General features: G+C 46.8%; 1 protein-coding gene across 1 annotated transcript in view; it reads left to right on the top strand.

Annotated features, from left to right (window-relative positions):
* LOC132818913 (probable voltage-dependent R-type calcium channel subunit alpha-1E) overlaps nucleotides 1-14492 on the top strand; it is a 127783-nt gene that overhangs the window by 37927 nt on the left and 75364 nt on the right. The window contains exons 15-17 of the mRNA XM_060830045.1: nucleotides 5522-5663; nucleotides 6454-6581; nucleotides 12855-12951. Coding sequence (XP_060686028.1) covers nucleotides 5522-5663; nucleotides 6454-6581; nucleotides 12855-12951 — 367 coding nt within the window. The remainder of the gene's footprint in view (nucleotides 1-5521; nucleotides 5664-6453; nucleotides 6582-12854; nucleotides 12952-14492) is intronic.

The following is a 14492-nucleotide window of genomic DNA, read 5'->3' as shown; positions in this document are numbered from 1 at the left end:
AAAACGTACTCAGATGCAGCTTCGGAGCACTGTTGATGACACCTTCCATCTCTTTACTGATGATTAAGTGGAGACATATGGGGCGGTAATTGGCTGGGTTGGATTGATCCTGCGTTTGTGTACAGGACTGGGCAATTTTCCACATTGTTGGCGAGACGCCAATGTTGAGCCGTGCTGGAAGAGCTTGGTTGGAGGAGCAGCAGATTCTGAAGCACCTCAAGTTCTGAAGTCTTCAGTACTATTACCAGCATTGCCCAAAGCCTTTGCAGTATACAATGCCTACAGCCATTTTGTTTTTGATATCACGTGGAGTGAATCACATTGGCTGAAGACTAGTGTCTGTCATGCTGGGCTCTTCTATCATTGAGGATGGGGATATTTGTGGAGTCTCCTCATCTAGTGAGTTATTTAATTGTCCACTACCATTCATAACTGGACGTGGCAGGACTGCAGAGCTTAGATCTGATCTGTTGGTTGTGAGATTGTATAGCTGTGTCTATCACTTGCTGCTTCTGCTGCTTGGTAGCTTCACCAGGTTCATGGCTCATTTTCAGGTATACCTAATGCTGCTCCTGGTGCACCCTTCTGCCCTCTCCATTGGACCAGGGTTTCACCTCTGTCTTGATGATCATGGTTGAGAGGGGGGATTTACCTGAGGTTGCAGGTTGTGCTGGGGTACAGGTCTGCCGCTGTTGATAATCCACGGCACCTCATTAATGCCCAGTCTTGAGCTGCTAGATCTGCCTGAAGTCTGTCCCGGTTAGCCCAGTGATAGTGCCACACAGCACAATGGATAATCTCCTCTGTGATGGCACTCTCGATGAAGAAGCAGTGTCACGGACAGATGGGTCTGCAGCTGGCCGATTTGGTAAGGATGGGGTCGGGTATGGTTCCCTCACCACCTGTCGCAGATCCAGTCGAGCAGCTACGTCCATTAGGACCCGACTGGCTCGATCAGTAATGCTGCTGCCGAGCCACTCTTGGTGGTGAACACTGAAACACCCCACCCAGAGCCCTCACCACTCTCAGAGCTTCCTCCCAGTGCTGTTCAACGCGGAGGAGAGACTGATTCATCAGCCAAGTGAGGATGGTATGTGGTGACCAGCAGGAGGTTTCCCAGCCCACGTTTAACCTGAAACCATGAGACTTCATGGTGTCCTGAGTCAATGTTGAGTAGACCCAGGGCAACTCCCTCCTGCCTGTACACCATTCAGCCATCACCGCTGGTGGGACAGGACATATCCGGGCATGATGATGGTGGTGTCTGGGACATTGTGTGTAAGGTATGATTCTGTGAGTATGACTTTGTCAGGCTGTTGCTTGAGTAGTCTGTGAGACAACTCTCCCAATTTCGGCACTAGTCCCCAGATGATAGTAAGGAGGGTGTAACAGGGTGATTTCCAATGTTTGGGTGATCCTTTTGGTTTCTTGTATGACTCAGCCATAGCTTGATACAACTTGACTTGCAAGGCCATCTCAGAGTAAACTATATTACTGTGGGACTGGACTCTTATATCAGCATCTGAAGGACATTCACAAACTGGTACTTTTTTACAGCAATGCCTTCAGCCTTGCTCTGAAACCCATTGAATTTATTCCTTGAAATTTTGATTTCACTCACTACAGTGGTGGGATTTGAACCAACATTCCAAGGGGTCTGGATTCTCATCGATGGGCATTACCATTCCACCACTGCCGCTGTCAACCTGCTAAGTACAAGTCAGATTTTAGCTCTGCCTTTTCTGAGTGTGTTTTGCACACTTCCTTTTACGATTAGATTCCCTACAGCATGGAAAGAAGCACTTCGGGCTACACTGACCCTCCACAGAGTAACCCACCCAGACTCGTGAACAGCATTTACTCCTTGACAAACCCACCTAACACTATGGACAATTTAGCATGGCTAATTCACCTAACCTGCACATCTTTGGAATATGGGAGGAAACCCAAGCAGACACGCGGAGAATATACAAACTCCACACAGACAGTTACCCAAGGCTGGAATCGAACCCGGGTCCCTGGTGCGGTAAGGCAGCAGTGCTAACCATTGAGCCACCACGCCACATCTTAGTTTCATTACATTTGAGTGAGTTATTGTGAGCTTCTTACCTAGCAAGAGGGTGCACCTTACGGTTGGTGATTTGCCGACTCGCTACAGTGACTTGTTAAAACTCTCAATGCTCTAAAGTTGGTTTTGAAGTTAAAGAATCAATAACTTTCCTGATGATTCCAACTCTGACTGATATTAACACAGCTTGGTACAAGAACCAGACTCGCTCATTGTTTTTATTCATTGTGCAATGGTCGACAAACATCCCTATTTCTGACCTTATGATGGAGGGAAGAAGGCTGGGCCTAGGATCCTATTGCTGAGGAACTCCGCGATAGATGTCAAGAACTGAAATGACTGACCTCCAACAACCACTACCATCTTCCTATGTACCTGTTAGGACTCAAACCAGCACAAAGTTTGCTTCTGATACCCATTGATTCCAGTCTCTCCTCACATCTGGTCTTTTCTGCAAATGTGGAACTGTGCTCAGAAACTGAGTGGCCCTGGTGGAACCTGAACTGAGCATCAGTGAAAACTGACTCATGACTAATGACCATTGCTGATTGTCAAAAAAAATCCACATGGCTCCCTCAAAAGAAGCCGACATTGCCCGGTCCTGTACGCAAAAGCAAGATAACCCAGCTAATTACCGCCCCATACATCTACTCTTGGTCATCAGTAAAGCAATGGAAGGTGCCATCAACCGTGCTATGAAGCTGCATCTCAGTGAACACGTACATAATTCTTTGAAATCTGCATGACACGTAGACAGGGTGCTTAAAAACACTGACCTTCATTGCTCAGACTTTTGAGTACAGAAATTTGGAAGTCATGTTGAGGATATACAGAATATTGATGAGGCATCTTCTGGAGTACTGTATGCAGTTCTGATCACCCTGCTACAGGAAGGATATTATTACATTGGAAAGGATCTCGAGAAGATTTACCAGGTTGTTGCTGGGAATGGAGGATGTGATTCATAAAAATAGGTTGGGACATTTTAGAGGTTTATAAAATCATGAGGGACAGATAGGGACAGAGGGACTCCCTAGGGTTGGGGAGTTCAAACTTAGGGGGTAATATTTTTCTAGTGAGTGGAGAAGGTTATAAAAAGGACATGAGACACAACTTTATTGCACACAGAGTAGTTTGTGTGTGGAATGAATTCTCAGATGAAGTGGTGGATGCAGGTACAGTTACAACATTTAAAAAAATGTTTGGATAAGTACATGAATAGGAAAAGTTTGGAGGGAGATGGGCTAAATGCAAGCAGGCAGGACAAGTTTAGTTAGGGAACATGGTTGGCATGGACTAGTTGGGCAAAACAGTCTGTTTCCATGACGTGTGACTCTATAACTCTGTAAATTCGGGGCGGCACACTGGCTCAGTAGTTAGCACTGTTGTCTCACTGCACCAGGGACCCGGGTTCGATCCCAGCGTTGAGCGACTGAGAGTGCAGAGTTTGCACATTCTCCCCGTGTCTGCGTGGGTTTTCTCTGGGTGCTCCGGTTTCCTCCCACAGTCCAAAGATGTGCAGGTCCGGTGAATTGGCCATGCTAAATTACCCGTAGTGTTGGGTGCCTTAGACAGGGGTAAACATAGGTCTGGTCTGGGTGGGTTACTCTTCGGAGGGTCGGTGTGGACTTGTTGGGCCAAAGGGCCTGTTTCCACACTGTAGGGAATCGAATCTAAATCAAGATAGTGAAAAGTGTAAAATGTTGCCTTTCCTGACAAAAGGAAAAAGTGAGGGCTGCAGATGCTGGAGATCAGGGCTGAAAATGTGTTGCTGGAAAAGCGCAGCAGGTCAGGCAGCATCCAAGGAGCAGGAGAATCGACATTTCGGGCATGAGCCTTTCTGAAGATTCTCCTGCTCCTTGGATGCTGCCTTTCCTGACAATAGTCCGGTAAACCTTCTCTTAACTGCTTCCAATGCATTGATATTATTCTTGAAATAAGGAGACCAGTACTGTACAGAGTTCTCCCTGTGGCTATATAACTGAGGTATAATCTCCCAAATTTTGTATTACATTCTTCTCACAATAAATGATAACTTTCTATGAGATTTCCTAATTACTTGCTGTACCTGCAAACTAACATTTTCAATTCATACCACCAAGATGAGCAGCTCCCCTTGCATCACAGAGCTCTTAAATCTCTTTCCTTTGAGATTAGATTAGATTACTTACAGTATGGAAACAGGCCCTTTGGCCCAACAAGTCCACACCGACCTGCCGAAGCGCAACCCACCCATACCCCTACATTTACCCCTTACCTAGCATTACGGGCAATTTAACTTGGCCAATTCACCTGACCTGCACATCTTTGGACTGTGGGAGGAAACCGGAGCACCCGGAGGAAACCCACGCAGACACGGGGAGAACATGCAAACTCCACACAGTCAGTCGCCTGAGTCGGAAATTGAACCCAGGTCGCTGGTGCTGTGAGGCAGCAGTGCTAACCACTGTGCCACCGTGCCGCCCCAAGTGCCACCATGCCGCTCCAAATAATGCTTTCTTTGTTCTTACTAATTTCCCATTTTCCCACCTTACGTTCCATTTGGCACATCTTTGACAGTTCAGTGACCTATATCGTTTTGTAACCTCCATTTGTCCTTTTCACAACGCAAATTTGGCAAGTTATATTCATCCAAGATAATATATTGGCAAGATAAATTCATCCAAGTTATTTGCATTAATTGTAAAATCAAATTGATGCTCCAGCACTACAGCACTCATAATGTCTTCCTAAACTGAAAAATGTCATTTACATCTACCCTCTGCTTTCTGTTAGCGAGCCAGTCTTCTATCCATGCCAATATGACATCACTGCAGGAAATGGTGTCCCCACAGGAAATGACATCACCAACCCAAAGCAATCCAAACATATAAATAGAAAGCAGGAATCATCAACAGTGCTTCACCTGGAGGCCCACTGAAGATGTCACCCAGCAGGGTGACAAAACATCTGGAAATGAACCTTCCCAGTCAGAACCTCAACCTGAGCTACAAATCTTCTCAAAGCTCGCTAATATGTAACCCTCTATACCAGGAGCTTTTGCACCATAACCTTTGCTACGGCACCTTATCAAATGCCTTCTGAAAATCCATTGGTTCCCCTTTGCAACTGATATATTCAATTCAACTGTCTTGTTCTTACTTACCATTATTCATTCCCAGACCAATTTCTGTATAGGTCCATTGATCACTTTGTTGGCCTTTTTTGTTTTTAAATAACTACAGAAATGTTTGCTATTTGTTTTTATTCATCTATCTAGCTTTGTCCCCCCAGTGCTCCATCGTCTTCATTGTCCAGTGTTTGTCCCTATTGCTCGATGTGTCCCCATTTCCCATTGTGTCCCCATTATCCAGCACATGTTCCCGTTGCCCAGTGCACATTCCCATTGCCCGGTGCGTGTTCCTGTTGCCCCGTGTGTGCCCCAGACCGATGGAGTCTGTGTTCTTATTGCAGGAGTGCAACGGGGGAGTCATGGCAGGATATCATGCTGGCTTGCCTGAGTGAGAAGAGATGTGAGGAGTCCTCGGATCACCACTGTGGCACCGACTTTGCTTATTTCTACTTCGTCTCCTTCATTTTCCTGTGCTCGTTCCTCGTAAGTGGAGCATCAGGTTGAATTTTTGACACCCTGCTGAAGGGAGATGCGGTTAGAATCATTCTGTAACCAGGCAACACGCCCCCCCCCCAACCCCCCTTCCAGGACAGTCCTGGTGGGTAACAGTGCTGTCCCGGACCATGTAGCTGCAGATTCGAGGCCACTCAGAAGCCGATACTCCTGAATGTGTGATGCTGTCTTTTTAACTCGACTGACACCAGTTGGCTTATCCCGGAGAAAAGCAAAATATCCCGAGGCACGAGAACTGGCAGGACTTCCTGAAGCCTTGCCCCGCCTTTACCACTCAACAAACGTTGTGAAAAATGACTGACCCCTGATGACGCCAAGTTGCCTTTTCTGGGATCTTGCTGTGTACAAATGGGCTCCCGCAAGCCATGCTGGGGCTGGCTGAGGGAGATTGAAAGCTGACGGAAAAATCACAGACTTCCCGTCGTTTGGATTTTCCCAGACATCCAGCCCTCAGTTCCCCCACAAGACCTGATGTTGGCTTTCTGACCCCCGCTCTTCCCCACCCCCACTACCCTCCCCGAGAGCTCAAAGCTCTGGTTCCAGTGCAGCACAGTGATCAGGGATGTCAACCATCTCCAATCTTGGACCCAAAGGTGTCCCCAAAGCCTCCCTGCCCCTGAGCTCGGGTCAGCACTTAGGGGAGTCTCTGTGGGGGCCTTTCGCCAAGAAAATCAAGGCCTGGACACCTCACTGTCCTGCTGCACTTTGACCCCACTTCTGGGCATCTCGATTAAAAAGTGGGTTTGCCTTTGCTTTCCAGATGCTGAACCTGTTTGTGGCCGTCATCATGGATAACTTTGAGTACCTGACCAGAGATTCGTCAATCCTGGGCCCACACCATCTGGATGAGTTTGTGCGAGTCTGGGCTGAGTATGATCGCGCTGCCTGGTATGTGTCTCATTCCCAATCTGCTCCCTGCTTCTTCTTTCACCAACACTGAGCAATGCAACAGTCCAGGGAACCAATTCAACGTCAGATACTAGTCAGCAGCTAGGAGAAAGGGCTGTCTCAGCGAGGGATGCAAGAAACACAATCTGTATTCACTGACGAGAGATCCCTAAAACAGACCAGAGGGAGAGTGACTTACACCACAAATAATTTACAATGTACATAAAAAGGCAAGTGACTCTCATAATTGATGATGAGAGATATTTGTATGTTACTTAGGATTGCTCAGTACCATGCACTCAGGGACATATCTGTATTCAGACTGGTGTCTCTCAGCCCCCTCTCCCTATATCAGGGAGATATCTATACTCTGACTGGTATCTCTGAGCCCCCTTCATCTCTCAGGGAGATACCTGTGCACTGATTGGTGTGTCAGTCTCCTGTCTCTCTCAGGGAGATACCTGTGCACTGATTGGTGTGTCAGTCTCCTGTCTCTCTCAGGGAGATTTCTGTACACCAACTGGTGTCTCTCAGTTCCCCCTCTCTCTGTCTCTCACACACACTTGCCCTCTTGTGCTCTATCTCTGTCATTCTCTCAAACATGCTGTCTCTCTCTCTCTCTCTCTCTCTCTCTCTCTCTCTCTCTCTCTCTCCCTCTCCCACTTCCCCTCACTTCCTGACTGGCATCTCTCAATCCCCTCTCTCTCAGGGAGATATCTGTACACTTAACAGTATCTCTCAGTCCTCTTTGCATTGACTGGTGTCTCTATCCCTTTTCTTTCTGAGGGTTATCTTAACAGTGTCTGGTGTGTCTCTTGCATGTGATATGAAGTTATTAGATATTTTATTGAATCAATGTGGGGAATAAACCTTTCGAGATCTATCTTCGAGTTTCGAAACATCAGTGATCTACCAGAGGTCCTGACCTGTTTGTATCAGTTTTGTAGCTGAAGTGAAGACACTTATTTGTAATGAAGCTGGTTACACAGTGTGTAAGGAGTGAGACAGAGTCAGACACACAGCCCTGGTGGCCAGTCACCTCCACCTTTTCAGACAGTACATAATCAACCTTGAATTCAGGTTCCAGATAACTCCTGTTTCAGCATGACAATTAGATTAGATTACTCACAGTGTGGAAACAGGCCCTTCGGCCCAACAAGTCCACACTGACCCGCCGAAGTACAACCAACCCATTCCCCTACATTTACCCCTTACCTAACACTACGGGCAATTTAGCATGGCCAATTCACCTGACCTGTACATCTTTTTGGACTGTGGGAGGAAACCGGAGCACCCGGAGGAAACCCACGCAGACACGTGGAGAATATGCAAACTCCACACAGTCAGTCGCCTGAGGCGGGAATTGAACCCGGGCTTGTGGCGCTGTGAGGCAGCAGTGCTAACCACTGTGCCACCGTGCCTACGATCTCTCATTGTTGTCCTCTGCCGTCCTCGAGAGAGCGAGAGCAGATTTCTAAGTGTGGGACATGGTAAATCCAAATGTACTTTCTGGAGAATTGGAGAAATGAGACAATTCAGAGTACCTCAGTCAGAATGTGAATGTTTGTGGATCTCGGGAAAGCAATGTGAAACAGCATGCAAGAACTTCCCAGAGATTTTAACCTTTTGGTGTCCCCGAAGACACACACTGCCTCTTGATTAATTCACATTTGACGGGAGGGGCCTGATGCCAGTCAATGGGCCAGTTGGCGCCCAGAGCTGAAGAGGAACACAAAGCCACCACCCACAGAACTGGCAATGAGCTCTCCTCACTCAGCAATAGAAACTTGTCTGTTCTGTGTTGTTGTTGTTGTCTAATCAAATCTGCTTTCTTTGTAGTGGAAGGATTCATTATAAGGACATGTACACAATAGTGTGTATGATCGCGCCTCCCCTGGGACTGGGGAGGAAGTGCCCTTGTAGGGTGGCCTGCAAGGTTTGCTTTATATTGACTTAGCCGCACCCAGTGGTTGCCCCTCTCTGACTGAGGAATGACAGGCTTCCTTTAAAGAGACAGTATCTCAGGTCTACAGCAACCAACTTTCTCTTTACAATGCACTGCTTTCTGCACAGAACCAAGCCACAGGCAGAAGCCACCTGAAACCTCCTGGGGGTCGCCCAGCTCCTGACTTGGTTGAGTGGGTTTTCATCTTGGTACGGGTGCCCGGCTTTAATTGCCCAAGCAGCGTGCGCGCACACACACACACTCTCTCACACACACACTCACACAGACACACATACAGCATACAGTTCATACACACACACAGAAAAACACACACAGACCCACAGTCCATACGCACACACACAGTCCATACACACACACGCACAGAATCCATACACACAGAGTCTATACACACACACGCAGTCTATACACATACATAGTCCATATACACACACACAATCCGGACACACAGTCCATACACATACACATGCACATATACACACACAATCCACAGACACACAGTCCATACACACACACACGCACACACATATACGCACAAATATACAGGCACACAGTCCATTCACACACATGCACAGAGAGTCCATACACAAACACAGTCCGCATACACACACACAAACACATAGTCCACACACACGCAGTCCATACACATGCACATTTACACACACATACACATAGTCCATACATACACACACATATATAGACACACAGTCCATACACACACACATGCACACAGAGTCTATACACATATACAGTCCATATACACACACACAAACATACAGTCCGTACACACGCACAGACACACAGTCCATACACATACACTCGCACATGTACACACACAATCCACACACATACACGACACACAGTCCATACACACACACACACACATATATATACAGACACAGTCCATACTCTCACACACAATCACACGCACTCTCCCACATGCACACAGTCACACACTACTTCACACAGTCTCCCTTACATAGTCATACAGTCTCTTGCACGGTTACACATTGTCTCACATCCACACACGCAATCATACTCTGTCTCTCACACAGAGATCCACACATGTGCTCTCTCTCACTCATTCTCACTCTCACTCTCATGTGCACACACATTCTCTCACACACAGCCACTCTTTTGCTCACGCAGTCACACACACACACATACACAGTCTCACCATCAAACTCTCTCACACACGCACACTCACACTCACTTGTGTAAATCCAGGAGAAGCACACTGAGACTAAATACACACTCACGCATTCACATGTACCAATAACCTCACTAGATTATCCCTGGAATGAGCAGGTTGTCCAGTGACCAGAGACTAGGTCGATCCTCCCTGGAGTTTAGAAGAATGAGAGGCAATCTTACTGAAATATAGAGGGTTCTTAAGGAGATTGAGGGGATAGATCTGGTGGGGTGTTGCCCCCGCTCGAGTATCTGTGGGGCTGCACTTCCAGGAAAAGCAATCAAGCCATGTAGGACTGAGATGAGGGTACATTTATTCACTTGGAGAATTGTGTATCTTTGGAATTCTCTACTCCCAGAGGGTCCCATATCTACCTACCCCAGACTCAAATATCTTCAGATGTTTGATTTTTTTGGGGGAGTCAAAGGACATGGGATGTTGAGGCAAAATCATATCAAAAGATAGGTCACACTCATTGGATTAGATTAGATTCCCCACAGTGTGGAAACAGGTCCTTCGGCCCAACAAGTCCACGCCAACCCTCCAAAGAGTAACCCACCCAGACCCATTCCCCTGCCCTATATTTACCCCTGACTCAGGCACCTAGCATTATGGGCAATTTAGCACGGCCAATTCACCAGACCTGCACCTGTGGGAGGAAACCAGAGCACTCGGGGGAGAATGTCATGTACATGGGTCCCTGGGAATGTGAGGCAGCAGTGCTAACCACTGAGCCACTGTCCCCCTCACCCACCCCGCCCATACCCATTGTTAAGTTCTGATCTTCACAGTAACACTCATGCATCCAAATATCACCCAAAGACACAAGCACTCTTACACAAAAACACACAACTCCTTTGAATTATATAGCACCTCTCATGAAACGTCCCATACATTGTGAAATTGAACACGTACTCAGTGTTATGAGGGCTGAAAGCTTTGTTAAAGAGGTAAGGTTTAAGGCAAAGGTAGAGAGAGATTCCTGAGGGAATACCAGAGATTAGGGCATAAGCAACTGCAGGCCACACAGCTTTCAGTGGTGGAGGTACAGTAGCGCCCCGACTTACGAACTTCATCCGTCCGGGACCCGGTTCCCGATCCAAAAAGTTCACGAACTGAATCAATTCTTCCCATTGTTCGGAAAGCGTAAGAATGCTTGGACGGAGCAACGAACGATGTTCACAGCGCACGCGCCAAAGACGAACTGAATGAGATCACGCCGGGCCCGAGAGCTTTTGCGCTTAGCAAAGCAGGACAATGAAATCACATGGTCGCACACGGGCTTTTGACGTTCGTACCTTGAATTTCATACATACGTTGAAGCCAAATTTTATGTGTAATCCTGTTCGCAAACCGATTTGTTCGTGAACGGGGTCATTTGTAAGTCGAGGTGCTACTGCATTTGGAATTGTGAGACTGGAGCAAGTTGCAGAACACAAGCCTCTGCAGGGATTAGTAAATGAGAATGTGATTTTTTTTCTTTAGAATTGAGGTCCTGCTTGACCATAGGCAGTTCAGGTCCTGGAGCACTGCTGGGTGAACAAGAAGCTGGAGTGAGTCAGAAGGCAGGCAGCAGAGTATGACCCAACCTCTGGGTCAGAGAGTGTGGAATGCAGGAGGACAGCCAGGCTGTGTTGGAAGAGTTCTAGTGTCTAAGTCGGGATAAAATGAATGAGCCACATACAGGCACACCCCTGCAGGGCCACGTTCTCACACACATTCTCTTTCATGTGCACATCCAAAGACCCACACAGATGCAGACATGTGTGCACACATGTACACTCTCACTTTCATGACATTTGGAGACACTCTCATGTGCACACTCACTCAGACTCTCATGTATCCAGGCACACACTCGTGTGCACATACACACAGCCAAACACACCCATCCTCACATGTACACATGCACAGATACACACACATTCTCACACACATGCATTAAACAGGCACACACACTGTTACATGCGCAGATGCACACAGACACACACACATTGTCACATGCATATACACTCTGTTGCATGCACACACATGCACACTCACAAGTGCATATACTGTCACCTGCAACACACACTCACATGTGCATAGATATATACGCATCACGTACACATGCACACAGACACACGTGCGCACAGATACACATGCACACAGATACACATGCACACAGATACATACGCAGAGGGACAGACACACTCACATAAACACTTGCATGTACAAACACACAGATTCACACACACACACACACACACACACGTACACTGATACACACTCAGTCATGTCCTACCCTGACAGCAGCACCCTTCTGAGCCTGGGCATCTGGCAGTGCAAAATGCCTGCCGCGGAGAATTCTGAATGAGCAGCCCATGACTGACCCATCCATGAGAAGTCTAGCAGGTCGGGAATTGATCCCGCACAGACTCTCGCACTCTGCAATGCTCTCAAATTCTTGAATAACGGATGGAGCTGATGGCAATTTGCCACTTGGTTAGGATTAAGATATTAAGTTGGCGGTACGGATCAGTGTGAAGGGAAAGGAAAGATGAGAAACTGTTTCTTTATGGAGGAGAAATGCATAATCCAGATGCATGGAGTGCATGTCTTCTTCTGCCTCCCTTTGTCCCTCCCCTGATTCACGCTTGCTGTGCTGGGCACTGCTGGTATGGTGGGATTTGAACCGGTAACCCATCATCCCACAGCAGTCACCAAATCCAACCGCATTATGCCACCGCATTTATGCAACAGCTGAACTTTGCAAAGAGAGGAAAAATGGTATGAAAACTTTGGATCATTGGCAAAATCTATCAAACGGCTAAGGGCAAGATCACGAGACATTACGATCTGCTGCCTGAAAAGGTGATGTAAGCAGACTCATAGTAACTCTGGGGAGAAAAAAAGGATATTCTTGAAAAATGAAAACAAAATGAAAATTCAGGGGCTAGGGGCAAGAGCAAGTTGGAAAGCTCTTTGGAAATGCTAGTAAAGACACAATGGCCTCCTCCTGTGTTGTATGACTCGCTGGTTTAATGACAAAGGATTGTTCTGCTGATTGAGATAGATGTGATTAACTCTTTCCTGTTCTGTTTCCTGTTCATGCTTATCACATCCTTCCCTCCATTCAAAGCGGCCGAATCCATTACACTGACATGTATCAAATGTTGACCCTCATGTCACCACCGCTGGGTCTGGGGAAGAAATGTCCTTCGAAAGTGGCTTACAAGGTAGAAAAACAAACCTCAAACTGTGTCTGCCTGAGACTGAAAGGATCTTTGTCAGCGTTTCTGTCTGGGGTTGAGTGGAGGTCTGAGTTAAACTTCGTTTTGAGTCTGTGTCTAACAGTTAAATGTCCTCAGTCGGATATTGAAATTCAGGAACTGTCACTCAGTCCTCCTTATTACTTTGTTTTTGCGACTTTTATGTTTCTCAGGGTGTGTCATGTTAGTGTTGGGGATAGAATACAATATAATTCCAGCACTCCGACAAGACAGTAACCTCATACCAGATTTTTAATGACGACAGTGTAGAGGAAACTTTACTCTGCATCCAATCTCGTACTGTCCTTGTCCTTGTCCTGGGAGTGTTTGTTGATGACAATATATAATCTAAACTATAGAGAAGGCTTTACTTTCAATTTGCTTTCCGTTTAAAAGTGTAGCCCCTTTATTCTATATCTAATTCTGTGCTGTCCCTGTCCTGGAAGTGTTTAATGGGGACTGTGTAGAGAAAACTTTACTCTATAGCTAACCCATGCTTGTCCCTGTCCTGGGAGTATTTGATTGGAATAGTGTTGGGGAAGTTTTACTCTGTATCTAACCCTGTTCTGTCACTGTCCTGGGAATATTTGAAGGGGACAGTGTAGAGGAAGCTTTACTCTGTATCTAACCCTGTTCTGTCACTGTCCTGGGAATATTTGATGGGAATAGTGCAGGGGAAGTTCTACTCTGTATCTAACCCTGTTCTGTCCCAATCTGGGAGTATTTGATGGGGATAGTGTTAAGGGAGCTTTACTCTGCATCTAATCCAGTGCTGTCCCTGTCCTGGGCGTGTATGATTGGAATAGTGTTGGGGAAGTTTTACTCTGTATCTAACCCTGTTCTGTCCCTGTCCCAGGAGTATTCGATCGGGACAATATAGAGCGAGCTTTACTTTCAGTTTACAACAGTTTCAGGAGCTTTATTGTATATATGACCAATGCTGTCCCTTTCCTGGGAGTATTTGATAGGGATAGTGTTGAGGAAGCTTTACACTGTATCTAACCCCGTGCTGTCCCTGTCCTGGGAATGTTTCATGCAGACAGTGTAGACTTAGCTTTACGTTCAGTTTTAAAACTGTAGAGGCAGCTTTGTATCTAACCCTGAACCTGTGCTGAATGGAGAGTCCTCTATTCTGCAGCACTAACCTTTCTCACCCTGATGTGTGCAAAACTAAGCACAAGAACTGAGGTCTAGCAACCACTCGAACGTTGGAGACCATTTCATGCTATACTGTGACGCATGATTCAGACAGCCTGTGAACACAGCTGCTTTGTGTGAACGCTGCGTGTTTAGTGCATGGTTTGATCACGCATTGACTCTGCCCCACCCCCACCCCCCCATTCCTACACTCATCACCATCTCTACCATATTGGAAACACTTTGCATCAATCGCCCGTGCACTCCCTGCTGTTCACAGCTGCAAAGGCTGAAGGGCTCCTCATACATTCCAGGGTATTGCTTGGTAATGTCTGTCCTGTCAATCTGTCGTGTTGATTTAGCTGTTTACG

This window comes from Hemiscyllium ocellatum, chromosome 9 (assembly GCF_020745735.1).
Source record: "Hemiscyllium ocellatum isolate sHemOce1 chromosome 9, sHemOce1.pat.X.cur, whole genome shotgun sequence".
NCBI classification, from domain to species: domain Eukaryota; kingdom Metazoa; phylum Chordata; class Chondrichthyes; order Orectolobiformes; family Hemiscylliidae; genus Hemiscyllium; species Hemiscyllium ocellatum.
Note: the sequence above shows the minus strand (reverse complement) of the source record. Positions and strands in the feature narration are given on the sequence as shown.